This window comes from Zea mays, chromosome 1, assembly GCF_902167145.1.
Source record: "Zea mays cultivar B73 chromosome 1, Zm-B73-REFERENCE-NAM-5.0, whole genome shotgun sequence".
Lineage (NCBI taxonomy): Eukaryota > Viridiplantae > Streptophyta > Magnoliopsida > Poales > Poaceae > Zea > Zea mays.
In genome coordinates this window covers 153,293,701-153,305,435 of record NC_050096.1, presented here as the reverse complement: position 1 = coordinate 153,305,435, position 11,735 = coordinate 153,293,701, and the positions used below count along the sequence as shown (strand labels likewise).

The 11,735-nt window shown below is 44.0% G+C and overlaps 1 protein-coding gene across 3 annotated transcripts; it reads right to left on the bottom strand.

The window, feature by feature from the left end:
- Positions 1 to 1,579: 1,579 nt before the first annotated feature.
- On the bottom strand, positions 1,580 to 9,727 carry LOC103639563 (protein MODIFIER OF SNC1 1). Of its 3 annotated transcripts, XR_559530.3 has the most exons (9): positions 9,200 to 9,727; positions 7,586 to 7,666; positions 7,451 to 7,495; positions 6,972 to 7,335; positions 6,803 to 6,884; positions 6,442 to 6,522; positions 4,833 to 6,343; positions 1,955 to 4,336; positions 1,580 to 1,874 (listed from the first exon to the last, which is right to left on the bottom strand). XR_559530.3 is itself a non-coding variant. In XM_008662300.4 (8 exons), the coding sequence occupies exons 1-8, from the start codon at positions 9,229 to 9,231 to the stop codon at positions 2,024 to 2,026; spliced, it is 4,509 nt and encodes a 1,502-aa protein (XP_008660522.1). In that variant the 5' UTR covers positions 9,232 to 9,722; the 3' UTR covers positions 1,580 to 2,023. The 3 variants fall into 3 exon arrangements, 2 of the variants coding, with proteins under 2 accessions (XP_008660522.1, XP_035820006.1); XM_008662300.4 differs by having other exon boundaries at positions 1,580 to 4,336; positions 9,200 to 9,722; XM_035964113.1 differs by having other exon boundaries at positions 1,583 to 4,336; positions 4,833 to 6,368; positions 9,200 to 9,381.
- Positions 9,728 to 11,735: the final 2,008 nt, after the last annotated feature.

Genomic DNA, 11,735 nt, shown 5'->3' with positions numbered 1-11,735 from the left:
TCTGATGATCGTCTATTCTCTAGAAATGGATAAGGACCCATTTCGACCATGTGACGACGGAGATATTTTGGGTCCTAAGTACCCATATCTTAGTGCAATTGGATCACTTGTGTATCTAGCAAACAATACAAGACCCGATATTGTTTTTGCAGTAAATTTACTTCTATACATAGTGCAGCTCCTACCAAGCGCCATTGGACTAGAATAAAATTGTTCTTCAATATCTCCATGGCACGACGGATCTTGGTTTACTCTATGGAAGAAATCAAGATCCTAGTTTCATAGGGTACACATATGTTGGTTACCTATCGGACCCTCACAATGGAAGGTCAGAAACTGGATTTGTATTTCTGAATGGTGGAACTGCTATTTCTTGGAAGTCCTCCAAGCAAACTCTAGTAACAACATACACTAATTTTTCAGAGATTATTGTATTGTATGAAGCCTCAAGTGAATGTGTCTAGCTTCAAAGGGTGATTAATCACATTCAATCATAATGTGGAATTCATTCCATTGAATCACCCACCATTATATATGAAGATAATGCAACTTGTGTTGCTCAGATGCAACAAGGTTATATCAAGAGCAACGTTATCAAACATATCTCCCCCAAGCTATTCTATCCTCATTAACTCCAACAAAGTGGTGAGATTGGTGTTATGCAAATTAAGTCCTGTAACAATACTCTTTTTCTATCTAAGTTTTACTCTATAAGTTTTCTCATATTAGGTTTTTAATGAGGCAACGTCAACACAAGCACATGTCTGTCTCTTGATTTTTTTCATCTGGGTTTTCGATAGACACCAAAGACATCATATACTGTTGATTTTCTCTAAATTTTTCCCAATTGGTTTTTCTGGAGTTTTACACAATACTCCCTCCGTCCCAATATATAAGGTGTAACCATCTCTATTCAAAGACCTAAAATTGTATTTTATTCTCTTTATACTATTGCATCGATATACGTATGATTAAAGAGAGCATGTCTTACATTATGGGACAAGAAGAAAAAATAGTTAGGCCTTATAAACTAGGACGAAGGGAGTATACCATGGTAAACCTTCTCTTTACTTACAAGATTTTAAAGTAGAATATACATGATTGACAACAGCGTGAAGGGAAATGTTACGAAGTGTGAGTTACTAGAACTACTCCTGGTCGTAGGCTGCAAGAGACGTGACCCTTGGCACATCTCTACATTCTACTCCTGTGTATGGACGTGCAGTCGTGTCTTTTCTGGGCACCCTTCCCCTCGTGCCGATTCGACATGTATAAATACTAGAAGCAATAAAGAAACCAACAGTTCTCGACTCATTTACAGTTTTTATTCGAACAAGTATTACATTATATATGAAGTTTAACTCATCGAAATATGAGCCGTTTGGAATGGAAGGAATAAATTTGAAACATAACAGCTTTTAGCATTGACCTTGCTATGGATTTAAACAGCTTGCTAAACAGTAAACAGGGCCAAGATGATCACCACCCCGTTTATCAAAATAACCACATACGATTTGATTATTTCGGCGATCCAATCCAGTCGATCCAAAGCAAATTGCCATGAACACCATCGACAACAATATAAAACGCCAGCGTGCTATGGTGATGCCAGCATATTATCCACTGAGGCCAGGAAGTTGGGCAAAAACCAACACTTTCTGTTCTCATTAGCATCACAGGCTAACATTTAAACCAAGTTCTCAAACACAACAACTCTGTTAGTACACGTTCCAACATTGCATCCCAACAAAGGCAAATTCCCACAATCACAGGGTCCAGGTGCCCTTGGGACAAAGACTATTATCATTACAGGATCCTAATGCTCACCACCAGTAGAGTTTAGTCGTAGAAGGACACCTGCCGCGCATCCAAACCTGCTAACCTTAAAACATTAGCCATCGAAGGGACAGAGATTTGAGAATGCTCCCTGTACAGGCCTCAAAGACACATTTACCTATCTGTTGTGAAACACCACCACAAGCGCGAGTTCCTGAAGCTCAGTGGATGTGGCAGCCGCGGAAGATTATTCATTTTGGTGAGAATTAGTGGTAGGCGTAGAAGCAGGGTTTCGCTGGACAAAGCGGCCTGCTGGGCGTAGCCCCCTGTTGTGTCCACGCTGCCTGAACGCTTGTCCAGAAGCAGGAGGCCCCTCGGTTCGTTCTTCCATGCCCAGGCTCTGTTGGAAGTCTGCAGCTTTGTTTTGGGGTCCGACTGGCTGGTATTCAAGATGGCTGCCACCCTTCCGCCTCTCCACATTTGTGACATGGTTTGGCCTCCCAGTGTCATAACCCCCCCTTCCCCTGTGTGACCCACCTCCCCTGTGGTACCTTGCATTGGGCTGGCCTTGGCGACGTAGTGTAGGATTAGCCTGCTCCTGTTCAGTCTCACCCTTCTGGTTACCATCTTCCCGTGCCAGGTTCTCATGTTTGCTGTGTGAGACCTCTTTGCCATCACTCCTTTTCGTCGGTTCACTACTGGTCACTAGATGGGTAATTGTATCAGATCCTTTGGACGTATTCATCTCAAGCCTACCACCATGGGAATCCACTTGCCCGTCAACAGCAATCTTGCCGTCTGAGCTGTCCTGAGGATGGGAATTGGTTTTCGGCTTCCAGGCTCTAGAGTGTGAAACTACGCCGCTGTTTTTCACATCAGATCTTGGCACATTCCTGTGATTGGATGAGTTCGAATCCATGACGGGTGTTGCTGATTGATAGACAACATCATTCTTGCCCTCGCTACCTTTGCTCTCATTTGAGTAGCCACTTGCTTCATTTCTTTGAGCCTTAACATGCTGTCGCCTTTGTCTGTTAGCTGCACTATGTTGTTTTGCGCCACCGACAGATAGCGGAACTGTTTGAACTGGAGCTGAGCTATTTTCAGCAGCAGCATCTACACTGAATTTTAACTGTGTATCTTGCTTGCCAAGTTCAACAGGCTGCTTCTGATAGGTGAAGTTCTGAACCTCCTTTGATTCATAAGAGACGTCTGCTTGCTCAACAGAATTTGGTGCCACCAAAGCTGATTCATCTGGATTCCTCTTGCGCCAAGAAGGATTAGATTTACCCCCATGTGCTTTGCTAGTTTTCTTGGGTTCGGCTGCAGGATGTGATTTAGCACCACTGGGCTTATCAACTGCTTCCTTATCATCACTTGGATTTTGTTGTTGCAGTTCTTTGGACATAGGCTTAGGAACGTATCTTTCCATTTCAGCCCTCTTTGTTCTTGTCACATTCTCCCCATCATTTATGGCTTTCCCTACTGGTTTAGTGAGGTCAGCTACTGCTGCAGTCGGCATGGCTCCATCAGAGTGCTCATTCGGCACTGGTGGCTTAACTGGTGCACACAAGATACCATCATTCCCATGTGGCTTCTCAACAGGCCGAAGAACATGCTGATGCTTTCCAGATTTTCTCGTTTGCTGAGGTCTTGGTTGGCTACTTTCAGTATTATTTGTTCCATCTGGTGATTTAACCCGCTCCTGATTCATAGGTTTAAGTGAAATTCCACCAACAGTTATACTTCCAACAGTTACAATAGTACCTTCAGTGGGAACAATAGAGCTGCTGATGATAACACCACCAGTATGTGTCTTTGGCTCGGTAGAGACTTTCACTGTATTCGGCTCATTCAACACCACAGGTGGATGTTTAGAAGTAACTGGAGCATCATCTAACTTTTTCTTACTTCTCAAATGTCGGGTTCCCTTCTTGTTCTGAGTAGGTGGATCATCATGTGGTGCAACAACAGCCGTCACTGTGTCGATGAGAACATCAACATTTTTCGTAATATTTCTAGTGGTTATTGAAGCACTTGCCTTCTCATCAGAAATTTTCTCTTCTGACACATGTCTTTTCCTGTACCCTTGCTTGGCCTTTACCACAGTGATGTCATGCAACTGCGAGATACTCTTCTGCACAACAGGCTCCATGTTGCTGTGAGTGTTCTTGACCAAAGACGAGGTTGCATGAGCATCAGGGTCTTTGCCACCATCTAAAGCATGTGATTGTGCTGTAGACTGGGCCTGTATATGAACCATAGTATGATTGGGATCATTAGGAGGCAGAAGATCAGTAAGCCTATCAGGCGCAATAACATCATGTGGTTCAGTTGAAGTGTCAAGTTTAGCAGTCACATCAAGTCCAGCATGTTGCTTATCATGTGCATCATAAGTTTCTACTTTTATATCATTTGATTTCTTCTGAAGTACTGATGATCGCCTGTTCAATTCTTCCAACTTTGCGAGCGCTTTTGCTTTTTGGTTCTTTATCCGTTCCTCTTCCTCAGCTTTCAACTTTTTTGCACGTTCTGCAGCCAACTCCTTCATTTTTGCACGCTGAATAGGAAAAACAATAGATATGACGCTAGTGAGCAATCAGCATTCAAATTCCTAAAAACCATGTTCAACTGCCTGACTGTTTTGACCATTTGATGCTGCATCCTGCTTTGTTTTTTGTTCTACATATTGCAAAAAAAAATGCAACAGAAGCAAACAAATGTGTCTTAGTTAGCAAAAGCTAGTGTTTTTCTGATGATGTGCACCAGTTGTATTGTGATATGAATTCCAATAAGAATCCCAGATAGTCAAGGTAGAACTTATTATAGCTTCAAACAATGGCAATGCTGCAGTGGGGAAAAACAAGGTTTTCTAACTGCCTGGTTTTCATATACACAAGACAGCTGAGTTTTCAGAGTTATATTTCACTGATAGTGGTTATTGGTCAGTGTTCCCCCTAAAGCTAGTTGCAATAAGGATTAAGGAATTTCCAAAATATTATACTATAATGATAACCATCAATTTGTAAAAATACCACAAATCTACAACTATATACCTGAGACTCATAATCGAGTGAAGCTGGCATATCATCAGGTACAATCGCAGGTTGCAGCTGCGAAGCAATCTCAGGTTGTTGGCCATGATCGATATTATTCCTCAGATCAGTTGTGGAACTTTCTCCCCGTCCATGACTTCCGAATTTATTAGCTGGCCTATCTTTAGAAGGACCATGGTAACTGTTTCTTGAAGAATCACTTTTCCTATGTACATGATCGCTAATTGAATCACCAAGCTTTTCAGCTTTGCTAAATTCAGTTAACTGTGGATGTGCCGGACCAAGAATTGTACCCTTGATGGGCACGTTTGGTAGTCTCTGCACCGCAGGAGAAACACAGGAAACAGAAACTGCCGGGTCAGATTTGCATGCCATACCCATGACATCATTAGATGAAACATCAGTGCTTTTTTTATGCTTATTGAATTCCTTGGACGAAGCTGATTCTGGGAGATTACGTGCATCAACATTTCTGGCTTTGTTGTTCAAACTCTCAATTTTCTCTATTAAAGCTGCATTCTTCTTAATTACAGGATGCAGTGCAGCTGAACCATCCTCCTTGAATTTCTTGCGCAGAGTGCCATCGCCAGTTTCTCTGTGATGGGAATGTGCATTGTCATAAACAGACAAATGTTCTGTACCAACCGAACCTCTCTGATTAGGCACCGATTTTGTAAGTACCCTGGTTCTTTCACTTTCACTAAAGGTGTCCCTTGTATCTGTCCTCATGTTCACATCAGTCCGGTTTCCATCAGGATGTGGAAGAAGTGGCGATGCTGGCTGCGCATTCCTTTCAAATTCACGGGAACCTCCTAGACGATCAGAATTATCATGCAAACTCCCAGGGTTTCCTCGATGAAACACATGTATTTTATCATATTCCAGCTGCTCCCTTGGAACTGTTTCATGTCTGCCTGGTCTGTTTTGAGGATGTCCAGGGTGAAACCTGTCATTCTGATTAGGGAATTGATTTAATATTCCAGGACCTCCAACAAAATGAGGATCTCTAACATTGGCATTATTGAAATGTGCTCGAGGGCCATAATACCCATCATACGGCACTGGACCCTGATAAACTGGTCTGACTGGAATAACAGGCTGATTCATAATATAGGAATTAGGAGGCGTAGGATGATACACATCTCCATTTTTAGCCTGATATCCACCATGCCCTGGGCCCTGCCTTGCTGCAACTTCAGAGTTGGGTGGGAACTGACCATAATAACCAAATGGTTCGACAGGAAAACTACCAGGGGGGCCAACTGGTCTGTATGGCCCACCTGGCACTAGTCCTCTATGCCACATTCCCTCAGGGGGGTGACCAGGAGGTGCACGCCATGAATCAAACTGCGGATGAGGCATAGGAAAATTTGGTGGATATGGCCGCGGTTGCAGGCCTTCATTTGGCACATTTGTGGCGAGGACAGGAGCACCTCCAGTGTGTGCATGCTGCTCTGTCTTCATGATATCAACAGGTTGATTATTGGATTGTGAAATTAATTCACCATTTCCTAGCACACAAGATATTTCCCATTACTAGGTCAGGCAATACGTATCGAACAATAGTTGCTGCTATCAACCTACGTTGTAATGATGAAATATATTATACCAGTTGTTAGGCTCTTCACTTGTTCACCTTGCGACACCTCTTTACCCGAACTAGAAATTGGGCGCCCTTTCGAACTATGGCCTGGAATAAAAAAAGACATGTAAAGAGAACTCTCCCTATACACAAACTAAGTAGATGACACAGGCCATTGTAATTCAAAAAAAAAATACGAAAAAAACATATTTGCCCAAATAATTTACCAATGCTAGCATTTATATCTAGCACATATGTAGTATTCAAGGCAGCTCATAATTTGACATGCTAAACATAAAAACTATACAACCAAAGAAACAATATGGCAGGGGCAGAAAGCTTGAAAACAAAAAAAATATAGACAGCACTTTGTGTTGCACATAGTTACCTCGTTGACTATTTGCTTCAGAGCCAAGTGTTGGGAAATCACCAGTACTTAGTGTGAACCCAGGCCCATGTGATGAAGACCCCTACACAGGTAAAATACATATATATGAACTGAATAACATATTGAATTGAATCCTGATCTAGACCCAGTTCTAGGCCTGCAGCATTACCGGTCTATCAATAGTCCTTATCGACGCTTTCACATTATCTGAAGCATTATCCGCAAATCGAGAAAGTTGTGAACTTCCGGGTCTTGTTTCCGCACTTCGGGGACGATTTGTGGCCATTGGTAGATGAGATGATGGAAATGTGCCTGATGCTGAAGATGGGCGAGAATTTGGACCCCAAGCATTGGGTGAACCAAGTGGTTCACTTCCAGCTGTTGATGGCCTTGAGCCTCCGCCAGAGGACGGTCGACCATTGAAGTGGCTAGATGAACTGGAACTTCCATCGTTCTTGGTAGACAGAATTGACGAGGAACTCCATGCATTTGGTGTTGTGGATGGTGCTTTGCTGCCCCAGGTGTGGGTGCCCCTACCATTGAAATAGAAATCACATGACACGGTAATTTTGGGAGACCATTGAGACCATCCTAAACCTTAAAACACTGAATCATATGAGTAGTTAGGAAACAAGGATGCATACTTACTTTGGAACCAGTTCTAGATTGGGATCAAGACCATTGTTTTCCAACCTAAATAAAAAATAACCAAATCAATCCACTTATAGAAAAAGTATATAGAGTTAATGATTTGCTAACAATAGCCAATACAAAAATTGTTACCTCTGGCTTGGTAAATTAATAGGTTTTGGGACTTTTCCTAGAACAGTCATACCAGATTTCCTTGCAGGAGTAGCACCCCATCTGAAGGAAGTCATAAGGAATAATTGATTATGCAAGTACAAAGAGAATTTTTTGCAAACAGTACAACCAAAAAATTGTACCGATACAAATTATAAATACAAAATATCCCACTAAACGTCATCACAAAACAAGGCAGTTCATAATATGGACATGAACATGATATCAATCAGCAGGTGTAACAGAATAATTGTTACAGGTGGGACAATATCCAGGAAAGAAAGTTATGTTCATAAGCTTTTGAGATAACTAGGACATGGCTAGTTCTGGATGGGCCAAGATGTTTTGCCTTATCGCCTCAATTTGTGATATGTACATGCAATTGTGTGACATACTTATGTTATTGTACAATCATTAATTAGGGATTCTCAGCTTAAATATTACCTCCTATGATCACAAATGTAAGTCCATTTGGGTCTATCTTAAGTCGGAATTTTTCAACTTTTACTGGCAATATCTACAAAAATATTTACCCCAATGAGAAGAGTTATATATTCTAAAGTACTCCTTCTTCCAAATTATAAGTCGCTTTGAATTTTCTGGTACATTGAATTTACTATGTATATATACATAACGTATATTTAGATACATAGCAAATTCGATGCGCCAGAAAAAAGTCAAAGTGCCTTCTAATCTGGAACGGAGGGAGTAGTTTTCACAATGAATCTACTAGTTTCAATCTTGTGTTCAAAATGTTGACACCAATGGTCAAGATAAGAATAAAGTTTAACATGACAAACCTACAATAACTTATATTTGTGATAAGAGATTAGTACAAATAGAGCATCACAGCTTTTTACTAAGCACACCATAAAACCACAAATAGATCCCAAAAAAAGTTAAGCAAAAAAACAGAAGGCTTGATTGAAAGATGGAAAAGGGTAAGCAAGCTATCAAGACAGGAGGACCATGTGCACAAAACCATAAGCATAAATCCAGAATTTCAGAACGAACTCACAGCAAGAGCATAAAATCACTACATCCTTCATCGACCTCTGTCCACACAAGTTGGATTACCGGACAAATCCAATGGCCAAACTGACAAAATCTTCATATAATTGTCACCAATAAAACACTTTGGTTCCAGCATGATGACACAAGTGCCACGCCAGCTGGACTTTGTAGCTCCATTAAGCCGATTGGCCAATCAGCAGCTCAATATCAAACCCCACCATCCAAAAGCTGGAATAATGGGTATTTTGGCACTTAAAACATTGACTCCTTGTTATAAATGCAACTGTATCTATGAATTGTGGGTCTAGCTGAGTCTATAGAATGTGGTCCTGATGACAATTTTGTGAACCCCTTTTGTTGTAATGGCAAATATCCAATTAGCATCTATACCTCCAAAATAAATTGACAGAGGCTGCTGCTCCCACAACCTCACTACACCAAATAGATACTAATTTTCTAGTTTTTTAAAGAAAAAAACACAGGTATCAATGCACAGGCACTACACGATCAAACCAGAATTGCGAATGGAAAATTTAAGAAAATAATTGTAACGTGTGGGAGCGTGGGATGGAGACCACGAACCTCCTGTCCGTGGTGAGCAGACTCGAGGCCATGGCCCCTCTTCCCCGCGAAGAAACTCCCCCGGAAAACGCCTCTCTAATTCCCCGGTGATAAATCGAGCGGGGTCAACTGCGTAGCGCGACCGAGGCCGCGGAAGATCGAGATCTCTGGTGCTGCCTCCAAGGGGGCGCGGGGAGACAGGGGAACGCCGAAACCCTAGGGGTCGAACGGAGAAAGCGATCAGCGCGGGAAGCGGTCCGCTCGGATCAGCGGCGCACAACGCGAACGCGGATGCCGCGGGGCAGGAAGGGGTAAACGGCTCCTCGTCGCGCTGCCGTCCGGCGAACGGCGGCGGGGGAGGAGGATGACAGGTGGGGCCCCCTCGTCGGAGTCGGCGGCGGAATGCCGAGGCGACGGGGGAACGGGGAAGAGAGAAGGTTGGAGAGGGCCAGAGGCCAGAGGGGTTCGTGAGAGCGAAAATAATAAAAAGGGTCAGAGAGGACGGACGCGTGGCATGGCGTGAATGGACGCGGGGACGGGAGCCCGTGCGCTCTCCTGCACTGGCGGTGGCGGAACAGGAGCGGAGGGAGATTCGTAGATGGTAGAGACTGGCGGTGGGTACCCGTAGATGATTTTTTTCAAATTTTTTGAATTTAGAACGAATTTGAAAAAAAAACCGGTGGTTAACAAAAACCGCACTCCGTCGGTTTTTATCGGTTTTGTAAACCTTGGACACTAGACAGGTGAATTGAGGGCTTGACTGCTTGAGGGTCTATGTGGAAGTAAAATATTTTTTTATTTTTAGGTACTATGGTTAGTAATAGTATTTTATATCATAAAGTGTTTGGTTGGTATTTGGTTGTGATTCTAAAAATTTTCAAAATCATGGTATTTTGAAAAAGGTCACTTGCGTTGTCCTTCAGGGGCGATACGGGCGGAAACTCATGTCGTGTCGCCCGTAATCGTCGCCCTTCTCCACCACTTCGTCGTCGTCTGAGCACACGGCTGGGAGACCCGTGTCGATGCTAGGAAGGCGGCAGCGGGGCTCAATTCAGCCTCTCATGTCTAGAGATGTCAATGGGGTATTCCCCACAGGGTTATAGCATCCCAGACTCATCCCATCATATCTGATCCATCCCCATACACATCATCATACCCATCATGGGTGCAAAACTCATCTCCATTCGGGTTTCGGGTCCCCAATGGGTCCACATCCCCAATTAAAGGATAACTAGGTACTAACAGCTAGTACAAACTATCCAGATTTCATACATCACCACATCGGCAAGCACTCATCCATGAACCATGATCCATTCATCCATCCATAAAAAAACTGTACTTCAGGACCAATAGAAGAAATGGAGAAATAGAGTCTCCTTACCTTCCTTGGTCACCATCCGAGTTCGTTGGCGTCTGAGAATCCATGGTCGTTACCGTCGTCCTAGTCTCCTAGCAGTCGGCGTAGTGTATGGCTGGTTATTTTAGGATTTCGTTTTTTGCTATTCTGCTAGTTGCCTTGTTAGGCTAGGACCTGGTGTTTGGTGCGCTGCCGTGCTGGGTTTGGTGGCCGGCTCGACCTCAACTCATTCATACAAACAGGACAGGTGTACACATATGAAATATCCATGGGTAATCAGGTTCGGATTATTGCTTCCCAAACCCATACCCGTTTACCCAATGGGTGGAGATTTTGTCCCATATCCATACCCATGGGGACATTTTTTGTCCCATACTCGTACCCTAATAGGGGAATTCCCCACGGGTTAGCCAGTATCGGGTCCCCATTGACATATCTACTCATGTCCCTTCTCCCCTCCACCTCCCTTTACCTTCAAGCTCTAGTCGATAATCGCCCCGTTGCTAGAGCCTCGCCGACGGCAAGATCAGACGCCCCTAAGATGGATCTGGGCCGCCCGAGGGTGGATCTAGCATGCCGTCGCAGTTCCGGTATACCCTTGGCCATCGGCTGTAGTTGTTGCGGTCCTCACCCTGGCAGCGCGTGGGCCGCGGCGCGCCCCTCTACTCGCCCCGGCCATAGCGGGGTGGTGGAGATGGTGATCATACTGCTGACCACGTTCGTCGTGTGTGTCATGTACGTTGTCGGCCTCAACGCATTGGTTCAGATCTATAGTTGAGTCTAGGCCCTACTACTCCCCTCCGCCCCACACCTTTTCCTCCGCTCAGTCCCCCGCTACCGCCTTCCAGTGGCCACGGACCTTCGCCACATGTGCTCCACTGTTGTTTTCCGTCTCCGTTCCCTGTCTTTGCTATCGAAGTTTTTTCCCTTGACCTCCGGCAAGGTCTCTATGATTGAGTGCTTCTTTAGCCTCTATATCATCGACTCCTTGCCCTCGGGCCACCCAAAACGTTGTGCCGACACTTGTGTCCAAAGGTTCGGGTGGCCGTGCAGCGACGACCACGTTGGTTATGGGCGAAAGCGTTGCTTGGCTTTCTGCCAGCCTCGGCTTGATGGCCCTTCTATGTCATTCACCTTATTGGAGGCAATTTTGTGATGCTTGTGTTTATTGTCTGCGGGCGCTCTTAGTGGCGGTTCTCG

What these genes read in the sequence shown, in the direction of transcription:
- LOC103639563 (XM_008662300.4), bottom strand. Translation starts at nt 9,231, where the DNA reads ATGGCCTCGAGTCTGCTCACCACGGACAGGAG. An exon ending in TAAGGACTATTGATAGACCG is followed by an intron (nt 6,885 to 6,971) that starts GTAATGCTGCAG and finishes TTACCTGTGTAG; the next exon opens with GGGTCTTCATCACATGGGCC. An exon ending in TGAAGCAAATAGTCAACGAG is followed by an intron (nt 6,523 to 6,802) that starts GTAACTATGTGC and finishes TTTTTATTCCAG; the next exon opens with GCCATAGTTCGAAAGGGCGC.